Source organism: Myotis myotis, unplaced genomic scaffold (assembly GCF_014108235.1).
Source record: "Myotis myotis isolate mMyoMyo1 unplaced genomic scaffold, mMyoMyo1.p scaffold_m19_p_1, whole genome shotgun sequence".
NCBI classification, from domain to species: Eukaryota; Metazoa; Chordata; class Mammalia; order Chiroptera; family Vespertilionidae; genus Myotis; species Myotis myotis.
In genome coordinates, this window is record NW_023416313.1 from 168,660,624 (window position 1) to 168,685,199 (window position 24,576).

Below are 24,576 nucleotides of genomic sequence, written 5' to 3' on the forward strand. Positions count from 1 at the left end.
ATCACTATCCCCTCTCTTGAAAGCCCCCTGGAACAATCAGGTTTTTAAGCATAATTGAGTGCTGGGGAAGAATTTTACAGAGTGCAGCTTTTTGGTGGTGGTGGTGATGGTGAAGGGGCAGCTGACCCTTTTGGTGAGAATGGGAAATTTCAGACTAAAACCGACCCTTGCTGTTCACCTACCCAGAACTGATGAAGACATTCACTCTTAGGGGAAGAGGCAATTTTATTTTTAGTTCTGTTTCAGCATCTAGAAGTGAGAGTGTGTTGCAGCAATCTAGTTGAAAGAATGTTTCTTGAATTTCCCAATTAAAAAGACCCCATAGAGCTGAGACAAAAAGAGCACCAAGGGATGCTTGATATGTCAACCTAATTACAAAAGGCAGGCTTTTCTAAGGATTGTATCTATCTTTTAACACAAGGTGGAATGGAAAAAAAGGGATTTTGGAGCAGATATCCCAGAATAATCCCAAAGCAGAACCCTTCACACAGATTATCTAGCTTTTCTTGACAGGTGCACGGGCAGAGAAGGCATTTGGTCCTCGAGGCAGTGTTTACTCGGGGAATTACGATAATGGTGTCCAAGCTTACGGCAATCGAGGTGACCCTGAGCGCAGGAGCAGCCCTAGGACTGCGGCACAGAAAATACGCTAGCCGATCTGTCACCCTTCCCCCCCTTCCTTTCCCAGGGGATTGGAGTAGCGTTGGAGTCGCTGACGCCATCCTTTCCCGCCTCTGGCTTGCAGGGAGCATGCGCTTCCTTTTTCACTTGGTCTCAAGGAGAGTAAGGCTACGCCCTAGCGGCTCCGCGGCGGGCTCCGCGTCACAGGAACTTCAGCACCCACGGGGCGGACAGCGCTCTCCTCCACCTGAAGACCTGACTCCCGAGCGCCCAGAACCCTTTCTAGTCTCTTTACTCGCTGCGGCGTCGAGCCCCACCCCCGGCTGGGTTCCCACCACTCTTCCTCCCTGCACCCGCCCTCCTACCTCTTCCTGTTTTTACTCCTCTTTTTCATTCATAACAAAAGCCACCGCTCCGGGAGCCGGCGCCAGGCTGTTTCTGAGCCAAGAGTGGAAGAATGGGGTTCCTTTGGACCGGCACTTGGATTCTGGTGTTAGTGGTCCACAGCAGCCCAATTCAAGCTTTCCCCAAACCGGAAGGCAGCCAAGGTACGTGGACACTTTCCTCCCACTTCCTTTTATTCTCCACGAAGAGGTAAAGCGTGGCATAATAGATGAGCTGCAAATCACCTTGCCTCATTTTCTGATCAGATCGTATCTGTGCATATTGACAGAGAAAATCCTTTTGAATTTAGAGACAGATCCCTCCTCACTTTTTATATGATAGAGCAATAACCTGGATTGTTTTTGAAAGATTTCATTTTGCAATTGGGAGAGGGGGGCTTTTCTGCCTTATAAAGTGGCTTGGGTTGTTAGGTTTTGTTTTCTAGTTGTCTTACAATCTTTCTCAGACACTCGATTCAGAACAAGGTTGGGGGAGAGGGAGTTCTTAATGTGCTAATAATACCAATCTAACTTATCTATCTAATTGAGAACAGCTGGTAAGCCAAGTGTTAGAACTATATGTGAGTTTCTGGTAAAAAAAACAAGTGTAATTCTATTAACTCAGGAAATACAGCAGGATAATAATCAAGGCAACATGATGGTCATTGTTATTGTATAATCTTGATAATCTTTGTTAACATATATTTTTGTTTCATGGTTATCCAAAATATGTCTCCTAATATTGGTTTGTCTTTATGAAGATTTTATTTTAAAGAGACATATTGTGTCTGTCCAAAACACAATTAAACTTATATTTTTGTGTTTATTCTAGACAAACTTGTACATAATAGAGAATTAAGTGCAGAAAGACCTTTAAATGAGCAGGTAGGTAAAAAACAAAATAAAAAATTCTATTTCAATTTATTTTAGTTGTTATAATTTAATGTAATTATGTTATGACATTTTAGCCATTTTGAATTCACAAACTTCAGGGGATTAATAATAAATTGACATAAACTAGGATAGGAAATATAATTTTGGTAATATCTATATAAAACATAGAGTTGACTATATAATAATCCATTAAGGTCTACTCTATTATAAGATTGCTTAATTTATCAGAGATTTACTTTTCATCAATAATGTAGGAGAAAGGGATTAATACCTATAGACCATCCGCCTTTTATTTTATCTCACTTACTCCTTATGATGATGCTTTGAGATAGAAATTACCTATATTTTACAAATAAGAAAACTAAATCCTATGGAGATTAAATTTTTTAGCTGTCATTTTTGGTAAGAGGTGGAGCAATGATTTAAAACCAGGTCTATACCCTCTTTGTTTCACAGATTGCTGAAGCAGAATCAGACAAGATTAAAAACATATACTCTCCAGGTAAAAAGAAACTGTTTTGATGTTAATTTGAGTGATGTAGGCTCTGAGAATCTTAAATAAAATGGATAATTGGGGTTTGGGGCTTTTCTTACAGAAAACAAGCCAGGTGAAAGCAATTATTCCTTTGTTGATAACTTGAACCTGCTAAAGGCAATAACAGAAAAGGAAAAAATTGAAAAAGAAAGGCAATCTGTAAGAAACTCTCCATATGATAATAAATTGAATATGGAAGATGTTGATTCAACCAAAAATCGAAGACTAATAGATGATTATGATTCTACTAAGAGTGGACTGGATCATAAATTTCAAGGTAAATGAGGGGGAGGGGGGAAATGTTGCTGCCTATGTTCTCTAATTTGGACTTCTCATTGTGGGTTAGGAGAAAGACCTATATATTTTTTTAAAATATCTCTTATGTTCTCACAGTCCTCTATTAATCAGGTCCAAAGTTGAGATAAAGCCCAAATTTACTGGCAATGTGCAAAGCCTAGCTCCACAGAAGCCCAGATTTTATTTGTTCTTTAAAGGTCCCTTTACTGGTACTTTGAAAATATTTAAATCTACTGTCTATGTTTTATGCTATTTAATATTTAGCATTTAATATTTTAACTATCAGTACCAACAAAATATCATAATTATCAAATAATTAAATCAACAATATCCCTTTCCCAATGGTGAAATACCCGTTACTCCCTTTGCAGGGTTCTCTTTCTAGCCATAGCCTTTCTCCCTAGGTCATTCTAACCTTTTCATGGCTTCCCCTTCAGTTACTGTCTGTGTCCTGACATCACATATCACTAGCCAAGACTTTTCTGAGCTATGGGTAGATACATACATACATTATACTACATATGTAGATACACATATCTCTATATCTATATCTATATCTATATCTATATCTATATCTATATCTATATCTATATCTATATCTATATCTATATCTATATCTATATCTATATCTATATCTATATCTACCTACTTAATATCTTGCTTTAAAAGTCTCAGAAGCACCTCAAACTTAGCATGGCTAAGATTACTCTCGTAATATCTGTACACCTTACAACCTAGCCCTCTTAGAGTGCTCTTTCTCTAAGAAAGGCACTACTTCCCATGCAATTTTTCAAGACAGAAATCTAGAAATCAAACTACTCTTTTTCCTGGCCCCTCCAATTGTAATCCACCAATCTTATCAATTTCACCTCCTGTGTCTGTCAATTTTTTTTCTCTGTTTCTAATCACCAATCTCTACTCATGTCTCACTTCAACTCAGCAAACTCTTCTACTGGATCTTCCAGCATCTACTCTGCCCCTCTCCAACTCATTTTTCACGTAGCAGCCAGAGTGATCTTTTCAACACACAAACATGTTACTCTTTTGCATAAAACCCATTAATAGATTCCCATTTCTCTTGGGGTAAAAACCAGAATCCTTAACATGGCTTCTGTAGTCCTGCATGGACTGGTTCCTGTCTACTTTTCTAAATTCATCAAGCACACATAATCTGTTAAAAAAAAAAATCTTGTTCCTTTCTTCATAGCACTTAATGCAGTTTGCAATTTTACATTCCTAAGTGTGACTACTTAGGATTTATCTTTTCCTCCTAAACTAAACTGAAAACTTCACAAGAACAGAGACATTGTAGCCCCAGTATCTGGGTGGTCATGAATTCATTGCATACATTTATAAATGAATGAATGAATAAGAAAAGAATACATGAGAGAATAAATGAACTACGTACCTAGGCACTGAAGAAGAGAGTGTGTTCTCCATCCTGAATACTATTGCTTAGGAGTGCCTTCAGATTGTTTTATGTGTCCTTGCTCTGCTCCATGGCCACAAGAGAATTATGCTGATTATTTCTGCCAGAAAACAACTGCCAACTTTTATAAGATATCACAGCCTGAGGAGATTTCAGATATATGTTGTGCATGTAATAAGGTGGGACAGATGGTTTATATTTTGACACATTTTATATTGCATACTACTTCCAGAATGTTTTTTCTTGAATTCTACATTTTAACCTAAAATATTTTGGCTAGAAATAGACACTGGGCATTGCTGTATACAAAAGAGATTAAACTACTTTGAACTGACATTTGATTTAATGAAATTTAAAAACAGTCTAATGTTTGAATTGTTTGGTCAAACTGATTGCGCATTCAGGCAGAGGCACAGATCTGTTTGTGATCTGATCACTATCTTGAGCAACTTATTTTTAAATTGTTCAACATTTTATACCATCCCAGATGGGTTCCGAATTACCAAGTGTCCTGATGGCTCTAGGTTTCCCTTAAGAGTCATTTTAAATCCACTTAAGATTACAGATATGATTCTTGGAGAGAAATGATTTATGAGTGAATTTCTGGTCTCCTCTCATACCCTGGAAATCCTGGAAATAGCATTTGATAGCACCAAGGTGACTAGAACTCAGAGGCATGCAGACTTACACCCCAGAATGGGGGGAGGGACTTAACTTTTGCCGGGTGCTTTCACATCTTTAGGAAACCTCCAAATGGGCTTGTGATATAGGGCCTATCAATTCTCCTTTTCAGTGTGTTCTGCAGCATGGGTGATTCAGGATTTTTTCCAAGTTTCTTTTATGAAGTTGTGCTTCCAGGCTCCTGTGTGCATTCACCAGACAAATGTTCATTGAGCAATTACTATGTATCAGACTGTGAACTAGACCAGCGATTTTTAACCTTTTTCATCTCCTGGCACACATAAACTAATTACTAAAATTCTGCAGCACACCAAAAAAATATATTTTTTGCTGATCTGACAAAAAATATAGGTAGAATTTTAATTCATTCACTAGATGGCTAATGTTGTATTGGCTATTGACATTTTTTAAAATATATTTTTATCGATTTCAGAGAGGAAAGGAGAGAGAGAAACATCAATGATGAGAATCATTGATCAGTTGCCTCCTCCATGCCCCCCACCGGGGATTGAGCCCACAATCTGGGCATGTGCCCCTGACTGGAATTGAACCTGGGACCCTTCAGTCCGCAGGCCGATGCTCTATCCACTGAGCCAAACCAGCTAGGGCTATTGTCATTTTTTTAATTTGACATTCTAAGGGAGAAGAGGTCAGTGCCCCTGACTAAATAATCAGGAATGGCATGGTTTTTTTTTTTTTTTTATTTTTTTTTAAATATATTTTATTGATTTTTTACAGAGAGGAAGGGAGAGAGATAGAGAGTCAGAAACATCGATGAGAGAGAAACATCGATCAGTTGCCTCCTGCACATCCCCCACTGGGGATGTGCCCGCAACCCAGGCACATGCCCTTGACCGGAATCGAACCTGGGACCCTTGAGTCCGCAGGCCGACGCTCTATCCACTGAGCCAAACCGGTTTCGGCAAAGGAATGGCATGTTTTTAAAAAAATTCTTGTGGCACACAGGTTGAAAACCACTGAACTAGACAATAAGCTCTGTGCAGTTAGGGACCAAGCCTAAACTCTTTGTCACTCTATTTTCAGTTCTGGCTTATATTAAGACTTTCATAAAAAGGTATTGAGCAAATGAATGTCAAGTGCCATATTAGATGCTGGAGATTCAAAACATCACTTGGCAAAACCTAACCAGGCAGAACATGGCCCTTTTACATTCACTTCTTAGAATGTTATAGCTGCTTTTAAAATGTTATAAATGTTGAACTCATGTTTGGCTTCCTCTTGATGGTCTGCAGAGGAGGGTGAAATACCCCTTCACGAGCATCAGAGAAGTCATTGTGAGTAATTCCGCCCATTTTAGAGGAGCCAGGGGAAATCAGTGGAAGGTAAGGAGCAAGGCCCAAGGATTGTTATGGATCCCTTCCAGCAAAGCTCTGCTAAGGGAGGCCTAAGCTCCTGGTTCAAGGCCATACAGCAGTGCAGCAGAAGAAAGAGGCCATTTCTTGAGTGTTGCTAATGTTCTCCCTGGTGTGAATTAAATGTACTGAAAAGCTGTCATCTTAGTTATTTATTTCCCTTCCCATTTATCCCTTGGGGTATGAAAAAAGGAAGACTATTGGTAGCTCCAGCAAGCAACCAATAGTCTTCCTTTTTCAGATCCTGATGATAAGTGGGAAGGGAAATAAATTCTTCTAATTCTGCATAGACCCAGGCAGTTTCTGTTCCACCTATTCCCAACAGTCTGACCTGTAACCCACAAATGGGGGGGGGGGGGGATCAAACCGAACTGAGGGTGGGTCTCTACTCCTGAAAAAAACAAAACAACCACCACAAAACACCCAGATGTGAATCCAATTTTCAGTCAGCCAGGAGAGGAACTGATTTTACAGAATGTTTGTATTCATTAGTCACTCTAGTTCACAGGGTTCAAAGGGATCAGAGTTCATGGGTTGGTTGACAGCTTATAACCCCAATATAATGCCAGAAAACATCCAGTCCTCCTGGCATAATCATGCCATTTATTTTCCTTGGCTTCTTTCCAAACAACAAGAAAATAGTCAGCTGAGGCTGCATAGACTTCCATCTCCACAGAATCGGAAAGACCACGGACAACATTTCTTGTTCGAATCCCCAGAAGCCATGGAAGGAAGAGGCAGAATCAGACTAGCAATACTAGGTTCTTCCTTCTTTAAGGGAATATGGTCAGAATTATTTGGGCAGAATTTGGCCAGGGATTCAATGTTTATTTTCTCTAGAAGATAATTGCAGTTCCTTTATTTCAAGTACAAATCCATTGTCTGCTACAATAACACTACATTAACTTTCATATAATACTTTGCAATTGAAAATGTGCTTTTACATCTTATTTCATCTTATCCTCACACTCCCATGAAATAGATACTCTTATTATATTCCTCTAGAGCAGCCTAAGGATATATAGGTAACAAGACGTATCACTGGGGCTTTAATTCTGATCTTTCCAATCTGCCTAGAGGTGACAAGGGGAGTTAAGTGCCCTGTAGACTGCACATATGAATAGACTGCTCCATGTGATATAGATTGGAAAAGACCAATTGACTCCTGGGAGTTCTCCGAGAACGAGGCACAGTGCTTCCTCGTCACCAACCCTACTGCATCCTTCCTTCCCTGAAGTAATGCTACCAAAGTACTCCCAGAAGAGCCAAGGGTACATATTTGTAGTCTTCTCTGCAGGCATTTACATAGATTTACATACTGCCTTGTGCAAATCTGTTGTCACATTTTAAAAGTTTAAATTCCAGGCACATAAATTAAGTTCCCTATTCTCTAGAGAAAGAGGCTTGTCACACTAAGCTGCTTTATATAAAGGCACTCTGGCACATGTTCACATAGAAGTAAACATTTAGGCTCTGGCTGGGTAGCTCAGTTAGTTAGAGCATTGTCCCAATATGCCAAGGTTGTGGGTTTGATCCCTGGTCAGGGCACATACAAGAATCAACCAATGAATGCATAAACAAGTGGAACAATAAATCAACGTTTCTCTGTGTGTGTGTGTCTCTCTCTCTATTCCTCTTCCTCCAAAAAGAAAAAAAAATCAATAAATTTTAAAAAATTTAAAAAGAAGTAAACATTTATTCCAAGTTAGTCATTAAATCTTGAGTACACACTCTCTGATTCTAGGTTTGAGGCAGGTTCCCTCTACCCACTCGGTCCATGAATTGGCCTGCCAATGGGGTACATACTACTCATCTACTCCTTACATGGAAATAGAATATCATTATTTGATATATAGAAGGGTGCTTTAAGCAATATGGCATACTAGATAAATATAGCATACTTCAAAATTAGAAGTATAATATTATTTGTATTATTAGTGATAATAAAAAAATAGAGAGGCCTTTTGTTGTGTTGACTTCAGATTTTTCTGCCTCTTATAATCACATCAGAGGCTTTCAGAATTTTCATTGTCATCCTAATTTCTTCAAATTTTATTTTCAAACCAAAAGTTTCTGTGGACCAAGCACCACTATAAATATATTCCAAACATATTAAAGTGTACAAGAGCAAGGTATAGATTAGAAATCTAATATGATCCAAAAAATAGAACTATGTTTTCACCATGATGTGAAATTGTGATTGCTCTGTCCAGATGATCCAGACGGCCTTCATCAGCTAGACGGAACTCCTTTAACTGCTGAAGACATTGTCCAGAAAATCGCCACCAGGATTTATGAGGAAAATGACAGAGGAGTATTTGACAAGATCGTTTCTAAACTCCTGAATCTTGGCCTAGTGAGTCACATGCATGAAAATAAACCAAATTCTTAATACAGTTTGGAATATGCTAAGAAGCTGAGCCATTTGATTCCAATAGCCAAATGTTTATAATGTGTCTACTTTATACTAGGTGCCACAGGTTTCCAGGACAATAAGGCACCATTCTTTCCCTCTAGAAAAGTATAGTCTATCAGAGGAATTAGACAAGTACACTCACGCATGTGGTGGAAGCTACATAAGAACCGTAAGATCATTGTTTGCCAGAGGATGAATTATATCCACTTAAGCTATAAGGAAAAGCTTCAGAGGAGGAGGTGTTGGAAGTGAGCTTAGAAGGATGGTTAGGATTTAACCAGTTTAAGTAACAGACATGTGTGAGGTAAGAAGGAAATAGCATGAACAAAGGCATGCAATATTTAAGAAACTAAGCAATCCAGTTTGACTCTGCCTCAGCTTGGCTCCCAGCCTTACACAGCCATCGCAGGCTTCAGGGGGGTACTAAATTTGCAGGTTTCAAAGGTTACCTGACCATGACTTGCAGCTTAGGGTTGAGAAACAATCCTCAAGATGTGTCTCAAAGTAAGTGTTCTGTGGGTTCCAACAGATAAGACTGACCATTTGTATGGTGACCCCAAAGACACTTCTTCCCAGGAGTGCTGGTCAATCACGATGAAGACCTACATGTATGGAGGCATAAACAAGGGTTGTCTGAAGGGGGGTCAGAAGATTCTCTTGTCTTCTAGAACTCTGTTCAACTACAGAGTTTATTCTAGATATTTTTTAACCATAAAAATGGGAATAACAGCCACATATGTTTTTACTATAACAGATCACAGAAAGCCAGGCTCATACACTGGAAGATGAAGTAGCAGAGGTTTTGCAAAAATTAATCTCGAAGGAAGCCAATAGTTATGAAGAGAAACCCAATAAACCCACAAGTAAGACTGAGAGTCAGAGTGGAAAAATACCAGAGAAAGTGGTATGTATATGTGAATATATATGAGTATGCTGTGTACATGTGTATGTATGCATGTGCGTGGACATGAATGTGTGTGTGTGTGTGTGTGTGTGTACTCTAATCTGCATATAATTAATACAATCTGTATATAATTAGTACCTCACTTGGTGCCAAAGAAGATTTTGGGTATGTGATATTTTTAGCCCACCTAAATATTCATGAAATACCAATAACTTAAAAGATATAAATGAACTCTACTTTGAAAATAATTTTGAGATCATGTGATATTATATTACACTAGAGGCCCAGTGCATGAAATTCATGCAGAGGTGGGGGAGTCCCCTCAGCCCAGCTTGCACCCTTTCCAATCCGGGACCCCTCGGGGGATGTCCATCTCACAATCCAGGACTGTTGGCTCCTAACTGCTCACCTGCCTGCTTGCCTGATCACTCCTAACTACCCCCCCCCCTGCTGGCCTGGTCACCCCAACTGCCCCCCCTGCCAGCCTGGTTGCCCCCCCCACGGCCCCCCCCCCGCCAGCCTGGTTGCTCCCAACTGCCCCCCCTACTGGCCTGGTTGCCCCTCACTGCTCCCCCCCCCAGCCAGCCTGGTCACCCCCAACTACTCCCACTGCCGGCCTGGTTGCTCTCAACTGCCCCCTTCTGTGTCCTGGTTGCCCCTAACTGCCTCCCCCTGCCAGCCTGGTCGCCCCTCACTGTCCCCCTGCCAGCCTGGTCACCCTCAACTGCCCCCCTGCCGGCCTGGTTGCCCCATGAAGCCTGCTTTTCAGTCGTTTGGTCATCCCTCCCTCACTAACCCCCCTGCCAGCCTTGTCACCCCACGCAGCCTGCTGTTCGGTCGTTACTGTGATGGAGTCCTGGACAATTTGCATATTCCTCTATTATTAGTATAGATAGTAAAGGTCACATTTTATATCCTGCAGTATAGTAACACATAATATTATGTAAAATGGTTATTTCACATAACAACCATTTGTATAATCCCAGTGTACTGAAATTAAATATTTCATAGCTCTTTTGGTATCCAACTTTTGTTCACTGTGGATATCATTATATGCCCCCCAATTTTTTTTTTAATTAAAAGCTCAGGTTGACTTGATCTTCTGCCACACCCACTTTTATATCCCCCAGACCTGGTTGCCTGAGCTACCTCTACTCTACCCTGTGCTCCCTCACCTGCTCCTTCCTCTTTTCATTGGTTCAAAGGTCTATCATCCTTTACTTAAACCAGTCACTCATTCTTTCTTTTCCTTGCTGGACTCCTTGCCTCTTCATGTCTTCTTTAATCTCAGCCAAACTGCTGATATTTTTGTCTTCTCCTTGAATTCTCTTTAAAACTCTAGATGGAGCTAATAATGGGAAGATATCAGTCTCCTCACCTTTTCTTTGATTTTCTCCATCAGAATACCCAGGCCCCATGGCCTCTCATCCCCTTCAATATCCTATCCCAAACACAAGGAAACAGAGTATATAGCCTTACATACTCCTGTTTTAGAGGGGGCTAGGACACATAAATTGGGTCTTGGATTTTGTTATTAGGTAGTCTAAAAGCTCTTTTTTGTTCTTCCTACTTCCAATCCCCATCAACTGCCATCTTTTAAAACAGTTTTTGAAGATCTAGCCACTGTAAAAAAAAAAACAAAAAACTTTCTAGCTTTATCAAAGAACTCATGACTTTCATTCAAGCTTACCAGTCTGAACTGAAACTGACATAGCTATTTTCACTATCTTTTACTCCAATTATATACTCCTTATTTCCCATCTCTAAAATGTCCATATTCTCCACCTGTTCACTCATGTTATCTAAATGCATCAATGTAAATAAAAAGCAAATGAAATATTTTTAAATAAATATTTATTTAGGTACCAGCCCTGGCTGATGTGGTTAAGTGGTTAGAGTATTGACCTGCTCACTGAAGAGTCAAAGATTCGGCTCCCGGTCAAGGGCATGTACCAGGTTGCAGGTTGACTCCTCACCCATGAACAGGGCATGTGCAGGAGGCAGCCAGTTGATGTGGCTCTCTCACATTGATATCTCTCTCACTCCCTCCCTACCCCCCCGGAAAAAAATGCAATGGAATAAATATTTATTGTACCAAGCACTAGGAATATAATGCTCATATAAAAAGGCATAATCCCACCGTAACTGGTTTTGCTCAGTGGATAGAGCATCGGCCTGCGGACTGAAGGGTCCCAAGTTCGATTCCAGTCAAGGGCATGTACCTTGGTTGCGGGCACATCCCCAGTAGGCGGTGTGCAGGAGGCAGCTGATCAATGTTTCTCTCTCATCGATGTTTCTAACTCTCTATCCCTCTTCCTTCCTCTCTGTAAAAAAATCAATAAAATATATTTTTTTTAAAAGGCATAATCCCTGCTCTCAAGAAGCTTAAGATCTAATGGAAAGGGTAGATGGTTTTCAAATAGCCATGTATTTTAATTGCAACTGCATTAAGTGCTCTGAGGAAAGAAACATGGTTTTATGAGCACTTATTTAAAAAAAAGGAACTTGTCTTGGACTTAGGCTCAAGGAAGGCTTCCCTAAGAAAGTGGCCTGAGCTGAAAACTGAAGGCTGAAAAGGAATTAACTTGTGACCATGAGAGCCAGCATGTAAAAAAGGATGTGTGGAGTATCCAAGTAACTAAAACAAGCACAGTGTGGCTGGAACATAGGGAGAGAGCAGTGAGAGATGAGACTGGGGGGGTGGACCCAGGTCTGACCAGTCAGGGTCTTATGAGCCATGTATGGATTCTGATCTTTATCATAACAATGGAAAAACACCAAAGGATTATAAGCAAAGGGGTTACATAGTCAGTTTTTTAAACAACTCTGGGTACAAATGCAGAAAATGCAGTATTGGGAATAGATTAGAGGTGGGTAGTGTACCAGTTAGAAGATAAGAGATGAAGGCAGCTTGGACTAGAGTTGGGTAGGGAGAAAAAGAGAAATGTACAAATTTGGAATAAATTTTGAAGGTAGGTCTAAAAGGGCTACTGAAGAGTAAGAAGCAAAAAAAGCTTATAAATTTCTGTCTGATTCACTGAATGGAGAATGGATCACTAATATGAGGACCCTGGACATGGATCAAGTCTAGGAAAAAGAGTCTTGTGCATCTTTCTTGACAGCCCTTAAAATGTCACCCAAAAATCTCCACTGTGTGACTGCTCTACTCCTCTTAGATATTCTGACAAGGTTTCCTATACCTTGCACCATCTTTCTTGGTAGAAACTGAACTCAAAGCTCCTCTTTTTGGTGAAAGGCAATTTCACCAGTAAACAGTCATGAGAATTGATGGAGGGGAACTCGGCCAGAGCAGAAGTCTAGAAATTCCCTAATTCCCCCCTGAGCAGGATCCAGGGTCTTCAGTCTCTATGTCCCAATGACTTTTCTATGTGACTAGATGCCCATCCTCATGCCTAGAAAAGTATTTGATCCTGCAGGAGCAGGCAAAGGAGGAAGTATTCTTTTTTTAAAATTCTTTATTGTTGAAAGTATCACATATGTTTCCTTTTTTTCCCCATTGACCTCTCCCCACTCCCTCTTGCCCATCCCCCTCCCCCAGCACATGCTCTCCCCACTCCCTGCCATCCCCCAGCACATGCCCTCACCCCTCTATTGTCTGCATGCATACAAGTCCTTTGGTTGATCTCTTAGGATGAAGTATTCTTGTATTTCACAGTCAAGGGCACAACAGAGGAAAGAATCAAACTGGAGTGTCATTAGTTCTAACAAAATGTTTATTTTTCATTGATTTTTAAAATTTCCACTGGAGATTCCAATGGCAGCAATTCAAGATGGTTTTGCTAATGGAGAAAATGATGAAACAGTATCTAACACCTTAACCTTGACAAATGGCTTAGAAAGGAGAACGAAAACCTACAGTGAAGACAACTTTGAGGAACTCCAATATTTTCCAAACTTCTATGCACTCCTGAAAAGTATTGATTCAGGTAAAAACTGTTTTCTGACCATGTGGAACAGAAACAGTAGTTCCAGGAAATGTGTGGGTGGTTCTCTCTTCCTGTTTTCAGTTTCCAAATGTAATCCTCAATGACATATTGTGGCCTTGGGGAAAATAGTTCATATCAATTTTTTCTAAAGAAGTGTACTAGTCATGGTAATATTTAGGAAAAGATAATCAGGAAAGGTGGAGTTTCTGGACAATTTAATCTTCTTGTTAACAGAGGGCTCATTTATTTGTTCAACAAACAGTTATTGAACATGTGCTGCGTTGATGGTACTGGAGTGAATCTTGTGCAGGTGTGTAGATGAATCAATGTCCCAGCCTGACGCAGTTCAACCTCAACTCTTATTGCAAATATTTCCATGTTAGTGAGAACAATGTGTGGAACCTAACTGATTATTTTTAAATGATTCAGAATTTTGCTTGTCAGACATTTTCAGCTTCAGTCTTCAAATGAGTTACAGTGAAATAAACATTGGGTTAAAGGCGGTCAGGAGCCCAAAACAGACTTAGAAAATTATTTGTTTTTTAAAAACAAAGACCTTAATGTGTCTTGCTCTTTCTCTTATATGTGTACCAAAATAAGTTAACTGAAGATTTTAGTTCATGTTAATTTTTGGTCAATCTGTAAGGAGGATAGTATTGGACAAATTTTCTGTTGTTGTTATTGTCTAGACAGGTGGCTTTTCCCCTTCCTATTCAAAGATTCAGTCCCAAATTGAATATTTGTAATAAATATTTCTGTAATTCTAATAATATTTTCCCAAGAAGTGGGCTTTCATCACTGGAGAACATCCTTTGTCATCCTTTGTCCTTCAATTCCAGACATTGGCCAGATGGCACCAGCTCCTCTGCTGGTGTCTGCAGGGTTGGTAATCTTGAGGGTCCATTCTGAGTCATCTTGCCCAATTGGTTGGCAGATGCCCAGCTCGGATCCTCTGTCATCCTGGTGATTCACCTCTTGTCAGTGAAGAGCATCAGCATGATACCAAAGATTTATATGGCTGTGGCCTTATGCAAATAATAGGATGCCTGGAGTTATTTACCCTCCCCTTTTCAAGATCTCTCCCCACAACTCTTCTCCTGCCTTTCCTTTCTCCCAACCTTGTGACTTTGATGGTATTTTAAATATTCTACTACATGGAATATTCCTTATTTTATTTGCTTTTAATCTTTTAGTTTCTTTTACCCCATTCCATATTGCCTTTATTTTTGCGGGCTTTTAATTTAAATACTTACATTGAGGTATTTGATAGTACCTGTCTTTCTCACTCAAGGTCTGAACCAATTGAGAAATGGTAAAGTAGGTAGAAAGCCAAAATATCTCTGATGCTGATAAAGATGGGTTGTGGAATGGAGCTTGGTATTAGAGCCCCAATGGGCTTGTGCACTCACGCTCCTCAGCCTACCTCTTGAAACAGTCAATCCCAGGGATAGTCGGAATCAGCAGATCAGGTGCTTTTCTTGGGTCCCTGCCTTCCACTGTTCCAGGGGAATGGAAAGAAGAAAGACTTACAATCCCCATTGGTAGAAAAATGTATACCAATCTCTATTGGCTGTTAACCTCATGTGTGAGAAGAATGAAAAGATGAGGGGGAAAGGGCAAGAAGTACATAAAGAAAATCCTTAATAGCAGCTAAAAGAATTGGGAAAATGAGCTCTCCTCTAGCATCTTAATTTTTCTCTTCTTCAAAATAGAAATAGATTTTTAATGGTTTTAGATTTAATATATCTACTGAACTTTTATGTAATCATTAGCCATTTTGCTATATCAAGATGTAAAACAGTATGTCAAATATGAAGAGTTCCCAAGAAACTCTTACTAGTGGTTACCTATAGGGAGTAGGTGTTGGGAGGGGAAGAGAATGTTACTTTGACTATTATTTACTTCTGTACTATTGGAATATTTTTACAGTATACATATATCCTTTCAAATGAAAGTTTAGAAAGTAATATATACTACTGTTAAAAATAAACCTTACATTTAAAAAATAAAGATATATGTATATTCTTATTTAAAATACAGTATTAAGCTTGATTAATGAAAACAGGTAGTTCTTGTCCTCAAAACATATAGCCTGAGTAGAGAAAGTTGTTGGGTCACCAACCTTCTAGCTTTCCTTTTGAATTCATATTGTCTCAGGTCATAAACTATCTCTATCATCTACTCCATTAATAAAATATTTTAGCCGAAACCGGTTTGGCTCAGTGGATAGAGCGTCGGCCTGCGGACTGAAAGGTCCCGGGTTCGATTCCGGTCAAGGGCATGTACCTGGGTTGCGGGCATATCCCCAGTGGGGGATGTGCAGGAGGCAGCTGATCGATGTTTCTCTCTCATCGATGTTTCTAACTCTCTATCTCTCTCTCTCTTCCTCTCTGTAAAAAATCAATAAAATATATTAAAAAAAAAATAAAAAAATAAAATATTTTAGATTAAAATAAATCTTTTTTTTTTAAATATATTTTATTGATTTTTTACAGAGAGGAAGGGAGAGAGATAGAGAGCTAGAAACATCGATGAGAGAGAAACATCGATCAGCTGCCTCCTGCACATCTCCCACTGGGGATATGCCTGCAACCCAGGTACATGCCCTTGACCAGAATCGAACCCGGGACCCTTCAGCCCGCAGGCCGACGCTCTATCCACTGAGCCAAACCGGTTTTGGCTAAAATAAATCTTTTTGGAGAAGTTAAAATTGTCCATTTCTGGAAAAGTTTAGTATTCCTGCACTGTACTCCCAAGCAAGCCTTAGGCTTTCTGTAAATTAAATATAAGTGGGTTTAGATATAAATGTAGGGAGAAATATTTCAATAAGATGCTGTACTTTTTAAATTGACACTGAAAGGTGCATGCCACTACTTGAAAAAAAATTATTTTGTCCTTTTATATAGAAAAAGAGGCAAAAGAGAAAGAAACACTGATTACTATCATGAAAACACTGATTGACTTCGTGAAGATGATGGTCAAGTATGGCACAATATCTCCAGAAGAAGGTGTTTCCTACCTTGGTGAGAATCCTATCTGTTTTGTTTTTACTGTGGTTAGTCTTCATCATCCAAAGGGAGTTAAGGATTTGGCAATAATTACCTCACTACTCTGATAATTTATGCCAAAATAGTCTGAATTATCTGGGTAACCAGAATTGCCCAGCTTGATAATGCATATTAAAAAAATTAATCAGAAGTTTTAATCAACTTTTAATCTTTATAGATCCAGTTTGAGTACAAATATTTCACACTTGTTATTTTGTCCTGCTAACACAGAGATAATTTTATTAAAATTGAGCTTATTATTTTTTTCAGTTATATTTGAATGGTCAGTATTAAGAGAGTCTTGACTTTAACCAGTGAGATTTGTGTGTGAATAGGAGGAAAGAACACTCTTCTAGGGAGCCCTTACAACTGAACTTCTGAGGCCCAGCTGTCTCAGGCCAGCTCTGTCATGTGGACAAAGGCAAATGCCTCAGTTTCTACATCTTCTCTTTTTTTCTCTTTTTTTTTTCTACATCTTTTAAATAAAGGACTTTGTTATCTATAACAGGGACCAGTACGGTAAACTACTGCCCATGGACCAAATCCGGCCCATAGCCTATTTTTGTATAGTACACAAGCGAAGGATGACTTTTGCATTTTCAAATGGTTGAAAAAAATCAAAAGAATAGTATTTTGTGACACAATAAAACTATGTAGAATTCAGATTTCAGTGTTTATAAATGAAGTTTTATTGGAACATAGCCATGCACGTTTGTTTTAGTATCTATGTTTTATGACACAATAAAAGAATTGAATAGTTGAGACCATATGGCCCCAAAAGCCAAAAATATTCACTATCTGGCCCTTTAAAGACAAAGCTTGTCAACCCTTGATTCCTGGAACTTTATAAGTAAGCTTGGACATTTTTTGATTCTGCATGTAAGTTGTAGTTGCTGTTGTTGTTTGAAGTCTTTTATTTTCCTGCTTGGTTTAGTTAATCAACAGATACCATTTACCCCTGATGTCCTTCGGGCAAGATGACTTCACAACCCTTTTCTCTGATCTTTGATGAGGGAGCAAGGGAGAATTAAACAGAAGAGAAAATCTCATAGCACCAAACAATCGAGAATTATTCTGTATGAACTCAATTTCTTTCTACATAAAAAGAGTTGTACTGTTTGTTTCTGATTATAAAAGAGCACATTTTTTTAAGCAGTCAATACAAAAAGGTAGTGAAAAAAATCACTCATAATACCAGCATTCAGGTAATATTTTGGTTTATGTCTTTTCAGGTATTTTCTGTGTGTGTGTGTGTGTGTACAGGCACACATGTATATCTATGTCATTCTTTTAAAAAATAGATGCTTTTACTGATTTTAGAGAGAGAGGAAGGGAGAAGGAGAGAAAGCCCCTTACTGGGGATCAACCCAGCAACCCAGGCATGTGCCCTGACCAGGAATCTAACCAGTGACCTTTCGGTTCATAGGACGTCACTCAACCAACTGAGCCATTCTGGCTGGGACCTATGTCATTTTTTTCTTTTATCTTAACAAAAACATGGATTCATGCTATATACACAGTGCTTTGTGGACCACTTACTCACTTTACAGTAGATCAAAAACTGTTTCAAATCAGTCATTGCCCCATGACTCAGAACTTCCACACTTTAATCCATTTTTCTATGGAAATAAATTAGACATGCCACAAGGCTTATGTACAAGGTAGATATTTCCACTACTGTTTATGGCTGTACTGTCCAATATGGTAGCCATTAACCACATGTTGCTATTAAAAAGGAAAGTAATCAAGCCCAGCCAGCATGGCTCAGTGGTTGAGCATTGACTTATGAACCAGGAGGTCACGGTTTGATTCCTGGTCAGGGCACATGCCCAGGTTGTGGGCTTGATCTCCAGTGTGGGGCCTGCAGGAGGCAGCCAATCTATGACTCTCTCTCATCATTGATGTTTCTCTCTCCCTCTCCATTCCTCTCTGAAATCAATAAAAAAATATATTTTAAAATAATAAAAATTAAAAAAATAAAATAGAAAGTAATTAAAATTAGACAAAATTTATTTATTTTTATTTATTAGATTGATTGGGGTGACATTGGTCAACATGAACATAACACTTTCATGTATGGGTTTCTTTGTTACAGATCTGCTATTGCACCATGTACCCACCACCCCTAGTCAAATCTTCTCCTATCACCTTATATTAAGACCCCCTTTCTCCCCCTACCCCCTGCCATCTGGCAACCACCACACTGCTGTTTGTGTTCATGAGTTTCAGTTTACATCAGTTTTATGAATGAAATCATATAGTTCTTAGCTTTTTCTGACTGACTTATTTCACTTAGCATAATGTTCTCAAGGTCCATCCATGTTGTTGCAAATGGCACTATTTCATCCTTTCTTATGGCTGAGTAGATTCAATTGTGTATATGTACCACATCTTCTTTATCCAGTCCTCTATCGCGGGACACTTTGGTTGTTCCAATGTCTTAGCCACTGTGAATAATGCTGCAATGAACATAGGGGTATATATATCTTTGCAAACACATGATTTCGAGTTTTGGGGTATATACCCAGGAGAGGGAAATTTTTAAATCTAGTTTTTCATATAGTGGGCGCATTTTAAGTGCTCAATTGCCACATGTACCTGGTGGCTACTACATTAAACAATACAGAAATAATTATTTCCGTCAGAAAATTCCACTGGACAGCACTGGTTTATAGGAATAAAACAGTGTACATAACCTAGATACTCCACAAGAGAAAATATCTAAAATAAATTATTTAGTTATTCTTATGTTAAACGATTTAAACTTTACTTTCAAATGTTTGTGTTTTTAATAATTGTATGTTCATTTAATATGCAATGTAAACATTGTTGATAAAGATTAATGACAGGAGGAAATAGTCATGATATTCTATTCAATGCTTAAAGCCATTAAGAATGTGTTAAAAAATGAATGCATGTATAGAAAGTTGGACAGAAATATACCAAAATGTTACCTGGAATAAAACAGACTGCATCATAAAATAGAATATACTGGTTTTCTTCTCAAAAGAGGCATGGGATACAATGGAAGGGAGAGTTTACTTGGAGAGAAATAATTTTAAGTAAAGCAAATAGCAAAAAAGGCCTACCCTATTAGTGAGATGGATATGTGGCTGATTGAATAACTGAATACAGAATGTAGATTCTAATGCATTTTCTACCTTGAGCTGGTTACAGTCTAGATCAGGGGTGGGCAAACTTTTTGACTCGAGGGCCACAATGGGTTCTTAAACTGGACCGGAGGGCCGGAACAAAAGCATGGATGGAGTGTTTTTGTGAACTAATATAAATTCAAAGTAAACATCATTACATAAAAGGGTACGGTCTTTTTTTTTTTTTAGTTTTATTCATTTCAAACGGGCCAGATATGGCCTGCGGGCCGTAGTTTGCCCACACGGCTGGTCTAGATTCAAGTCTAGTAACATCTCTGTGATGTTACTCCAAAGGGCATAGTTAGGACAAAGACAAGGATAAAGATTTCACTTGATAAGAATAGGGAAATCCTCATCCTTATGACTACCTAACAATAGGACTAGCTGTCTCATGAATTAATGAGGACCCTAAATGATGGAAATCCAACTCTTTGGCTTCATGAAAAGAAAATTTAATTGCCTCATGTAACTGAAAAGTCCAGGGTTAGGGATGGTCTGGCTTCATGTTTGTGAAGTCTACCACTAGTGTGAGGAGGAATCTATTACTCCCCATCTCACAGCTCTGACTTTCCATATTTTCATTTTAAACAAGTGGTTCCTTTATAGGAGCAAGATGGCTAGCACAGCTCCAATCTCACATCCTCACAGAACAACAATCCCAGTGGGAAGAGAACCTCTTTCTCCCAATGGTTTTAGCATTGAATCTAATTGGCCTGTCTTGAGTCATGTTCTTCTCCTTTAACCAATCACCGTAGCCCAGGAGGTGGAAGTCCCTGAAGACCCCCACTTGGGCCAAATGTGCTGAGAGTGGAAGAGGTGTGGGTTCTCCAGAGGAAAACTAAGGCATCGTTACCAGAAGGTGTTGAGTAGGCCAAAACCACGGTGTTCATTATAGGTTTCAACCCTATATGTTCTAGCAGTGGCCATAAGAATATGGACGGAACTTCTGCAATTAACGGAGTAAGAGGCTGAACCTGAGATCTCAGATAGTATTCTTTGTTTTCCTGAGAGTCTAGAAATAAAATCCATGTCAAATCATCTTTCTAGCAGTGTCAATATTAGGAAATTCCTATTGTGATATTTTTGGTGAAATTTAAACATTTTTAGTAGAAATTTGATAATGTCTTTCAGGAAATAAAATTATATTTTTCCCCTCCTCCCTCAAGAAAACTTGGATGAAACAATTGCTCTTCAGACCAAGAACAAGCTAGAAAAAAATGTTACTGACAATAAAAGCAAGCTTTTCTCAGGTATGATTTATTTAACAATTTTTCTAGCTTTTAGCACAATCCTTTTGAATGTTAAATAATGAGCTTCAGTTAGCATTTATAAAGAATTATAGATTTTTTTAAAGTTTTAAAATCTGAAATCCAACCATAGGATTAAAGAGCAACCTTGGTTATTTTGTGGCCAGCCTCAGCACAGAAATCTGATCCCAAGAAGCCTTAAAAAATCAATGTACACCTTTACTTAAGATTCTTTAGGAGGTGGTCAGGGCCCCAAACAACTGCCATAGTCCCAAATTCTTAGGTGCTATTCTGAGTAATAAGCTGTTCTTCAAATATACAACAAAGGAGAGACTGGGCAACTACAGACATTTGCATTTTGAATCAAGACTCAAATTTACGTTGGGACCTGACATATCCCACTTAATTGCCTACATTAATTAAAGTAAGGAAAAGAATCCATGGCTCTAATGACACAGTGTGGCGGGAGAGAAAGAACATTAAACCAAAACCCAGAGAGCTGGGAGGTTGGCCCAGCTCTTCTGCTAACTCAATGGGTGACCGTGGCACATCTCTCCCCTCTCTGGGCCTCAGTTTCCCCCTCTGTGAAGTGGGAGGAGGGAGATGGAGTAGATAATCACTAAGATCTCTTTCAGCTAAAAAAAAATAAATAAATAATGACCTAAACTCAAACTGTACTTTTTAAATAGTTTATTTCTACATTAGGAATTGATTAATGAACAGGGAGTAGGGTTATAACAACAGTGCACAATCTGATTACAGCGCCATCAATGAAGAGTCATGAAGAAACAGACAGCACCAAGGAAGAAGCAGCTAAGATGGAAAAGGAATATGGAACCTTGAAGGATTCCACAAAAGATGATAACCCCAGAGGAAAAACAGATGAGCCAAAAGGTATGGAATTGACAGCTCTAGGTTGGCAATGAAATTGGGGAAGCAAAAACTTTCAACACACCTGGAAGGGTGATCCATAAATCAAATCCCACCAAATAAGAGAAATGAACACCATCTGTATAGAAAAAATTGAGCAATCATTTCTTCTAATGTTCTTGAGTGTCCTGGGATTGCAAATTGGTTTTACCTTTTTGATGGTCTTTATTTTTTTAATTTAAATTCTTTATAGTTTAAAGTATTACATAAGTCTCCTTTTCCCCTCCTTGTCCTCTTCCCAGCCGCTCCCACCTCCCAGCACATGCCCTCATCCCCCTACTGTCTGTGTCCATTGGTTATGCTCATCTGCATGCATACAAGTCCTTTGGTGGATCTCTTACACCCCACCTTCCCTGCCTTCCCTCTTTGGTTGGACAGTCTATTTGATGCTTGTATGTCTCTGGCTCTGTTTTTGTTCATCAGTTTATGTTGTTCATCATATTCCACAAATGAGTGAGATTATGTGATATTTATCTTTCTCCAACTGGCTTATTTCTTTTAGCATAATGCTCTCTAGGTCCGTCCATGCTCTTGCAAATGGTAAGAGTTCCTTCTTTTTTTACAGCAGTGTAATATTCCATTGTGTAGATGCACCACTGTTTTTTAATCCACTCATCCGCTGATGGGCACTTAGGCTGTTTCCAAATCTTAGCTATGGTGAATTGTGCTGCTATGAACATAGGGGTGCATATATCTTTTCTGATTGGTGTTTCTGAGTTTTTGGGATATATTCCTAGAAGTGGGATTACTGGGTCAAATGGAAGTTCCATTTTTCATTTTTTGAGGAAACTCCATACTGTTTTCCACAGTGGCTGCACCAGTCTGCATTCCCACCAGCAGTGTACAAGGGTTCCTTTTTCCCTGCATCCTCGCCAGCATTTGTCATTTGTTGATTTGTTGATGATAGCCATTCTGACAGGTGTGAGGTGGTTCCTCATTGTCATTTTGATTTGCATCCCTTGGATGATTAGTGACTTTGAGCATGTTTTCATATATCTCTTGGCCTTCCTTATGACCTCTTTTGAAAAGTGTCTATTTAGGTCCTTTGCCCATTTTTTGATTGGATTGTTTATCTTCCTTTTGTAAAGTTGTATAAATTCCCTATAAATTTTGGAGATTAAACCCTTATCAGAGATAACATTGGCAAATATGTTCTCCCATGCAGTGGGCTTTCTTGTTGTTTTGTTGATGGTTTCTTTTGCTGTTCAGAAGCATTTTATTTTGTTGTAGTCCCATTTGTTTATTTTCTCCTTAGTTTCCATTGCCCTAGTATCTGTATTGGTAAAGATATTGCTAGGACATATGTCTGATATTTTGCTGCCTATGGATTCTTCTAAGATTTTTATGGTTTCCTATCTTATGTTTAAGTCCTTTATCCATTTTGAGTTTATTTTTGTGTATGGTGTAAGTTGGTGGTCTAGTTTCAGTTTTTTGCATTTATCTGTCCAATTTTCCCAACACCAATTATTAAAGAGACTGTCTTGACTCCACTGTATGGTCTTGCCTCCTTTGTCAAATATTAATTGAGCATAATGGCTTGGGTTGATTTCTGGGTTCTCTGTTCTGTTTCATTGGTCTACTAGTATATGTCTGTCTTTATGCCAGTACCAGGCAGTTTTGAGAACAGTGGCTTTGTAATATAGCTTGATATCTGGAATTGTGATCCCTCCAACTTTGTTGTTCTTTCTCAGGATTGCTGAGGCTATTTGGGGTCTTTTTTTTATTATACATAAATTTTTGGAGAGTTTGTTCTAGGTCTGTGAAATATGCTATTGGTATCTTACTGGGGACTGCATTGAATCTATAGATTGCTTTAGGTAGTATGAACATTTTAATGATGTTGATTCTACCAATCCATGAACATGGTATATTCTTCCATTTGTTTATGTCTTTCTCTATCTCTTTTTTCAACGTCCTGCAGTTTTCCGAATACAGGTCTTTTACCTCCTTAGACAAGTTTATTCCTAGGTATCTTATTTTTTTGTTGTTGCAATGGTAAATGGGTTTTTTTTTTTTTTTTTAGTTTCTCTTTCTGTGAGTTCATTGGTCTATATAATAAAAGCCTAATATGCAAATTGTCCCCTCGGGTGGTCATTCGACCAGGAGTTCGACCACTCGCTATGACGTGTGCTGACCACCAGGGGTCGGCATGGAATATGGCAGGCACCAGTGATGTGGCGCTGGCAGTGGGCAACAGTGGAGGCACTGCCAGCCCTGGTGAGCGGGACCATGGTGGGATGGTGGAGCAGGTGAGTGGGTGGTGCCAGGCCAAGATGGGTGCAAAGGGGGGCCTGATCGTCACACCAATCACCCCTCAGATGGCGACCAACGGCAGGGGGCCAGGCCGCCGCCCAGCTACCAGGTGCTGAGGGAGCTGAGCTGGCAGGGCCAATTGCCCCACAGACCGCCACCAGTGCCAGCACAGGGGGCGGGGCCACCGCCTGGCTCCCAGGTGCTGAGGGAGCTGAGTGGTGGGTCCCGGTCCTGGTGAAGCAGGTGAGGGGGCGGCAGGTGAGTGGGAATAAATCCCACTTTATCACAGTGTATAATCTTTTTAATATATTGCTGGATATGATTTGCTAATATTTTGTTGAGTATTTTAGCATCTGTGTTCATCAGGGATATTGGCCTGTAATTCTCTTATAAGCGTTTGGAAGTGTTCCTTCCTCTTGGATTTTTAGAAATAGTTTGAGGAGTATAGGTGTTAGTTCTTCTTTGAA

General features: G+C 39.2%; 1 protein-coding gene across 2 annotated transcripts in view; it reads left to right on the top strand.

The window, feature by feature from the left end:
- The first annotated feature begins 755 nt into the window (after positions 1 to 755).
- Positions 756 to 24,576, top strand: part of SCG3 (secretogranin III) — a 42,648-nt gene continuing 18,827 nt past the window's right edge. Inside the window, exons 1-10 of one of the 2 annotated variants that reach the window (XM_036301487.1) lie at positions 756 to 1,169; positions 1,837 to 1,889; positions 2,355 to 2,400; positions 2,495 to 2,710; positions 8,427 to 8,569; positions 9,384 to 9,533; positions 13,303 to 13,480; positions 16,387 to 16,503; positions 20,846 to 20,929; positions 21,689 to 21,820. In XM_036301487.1, coding sequence (XP_036157380.1) covers positions 1,079 to 1,169; positions 1,837 to 1,889; positions 2,355 to 2,400; positions 2,495 to 2,710; positions 8,427 to 8,569; positions 9,384 to 9,533; positions 13,303 to 13,480; positions 16,387 to 16,503; positions 20,846 to 20,929; positions 21,689 to 21,820 — 1,210 coding nt within the window. In that variant the 5' untranslated portion in view covers positions 756 to 1,078. The remainder of the gene's footprint in view (positions 1,170 to 1,836; positions 1,890 to 2,354; positions 2,401 to 2,494; positions 2,711 to 8,426; positions 8,570 to 9,383; positions 9,534 to 13,302; positions 13,481 to 16,386; positions 16,504 to 20,845; positions 20,930 to 21,688; positions 21,821 to 24,576) is intronic. The other variant, XM_036301496.1, reaches the window with a different exon arrangement.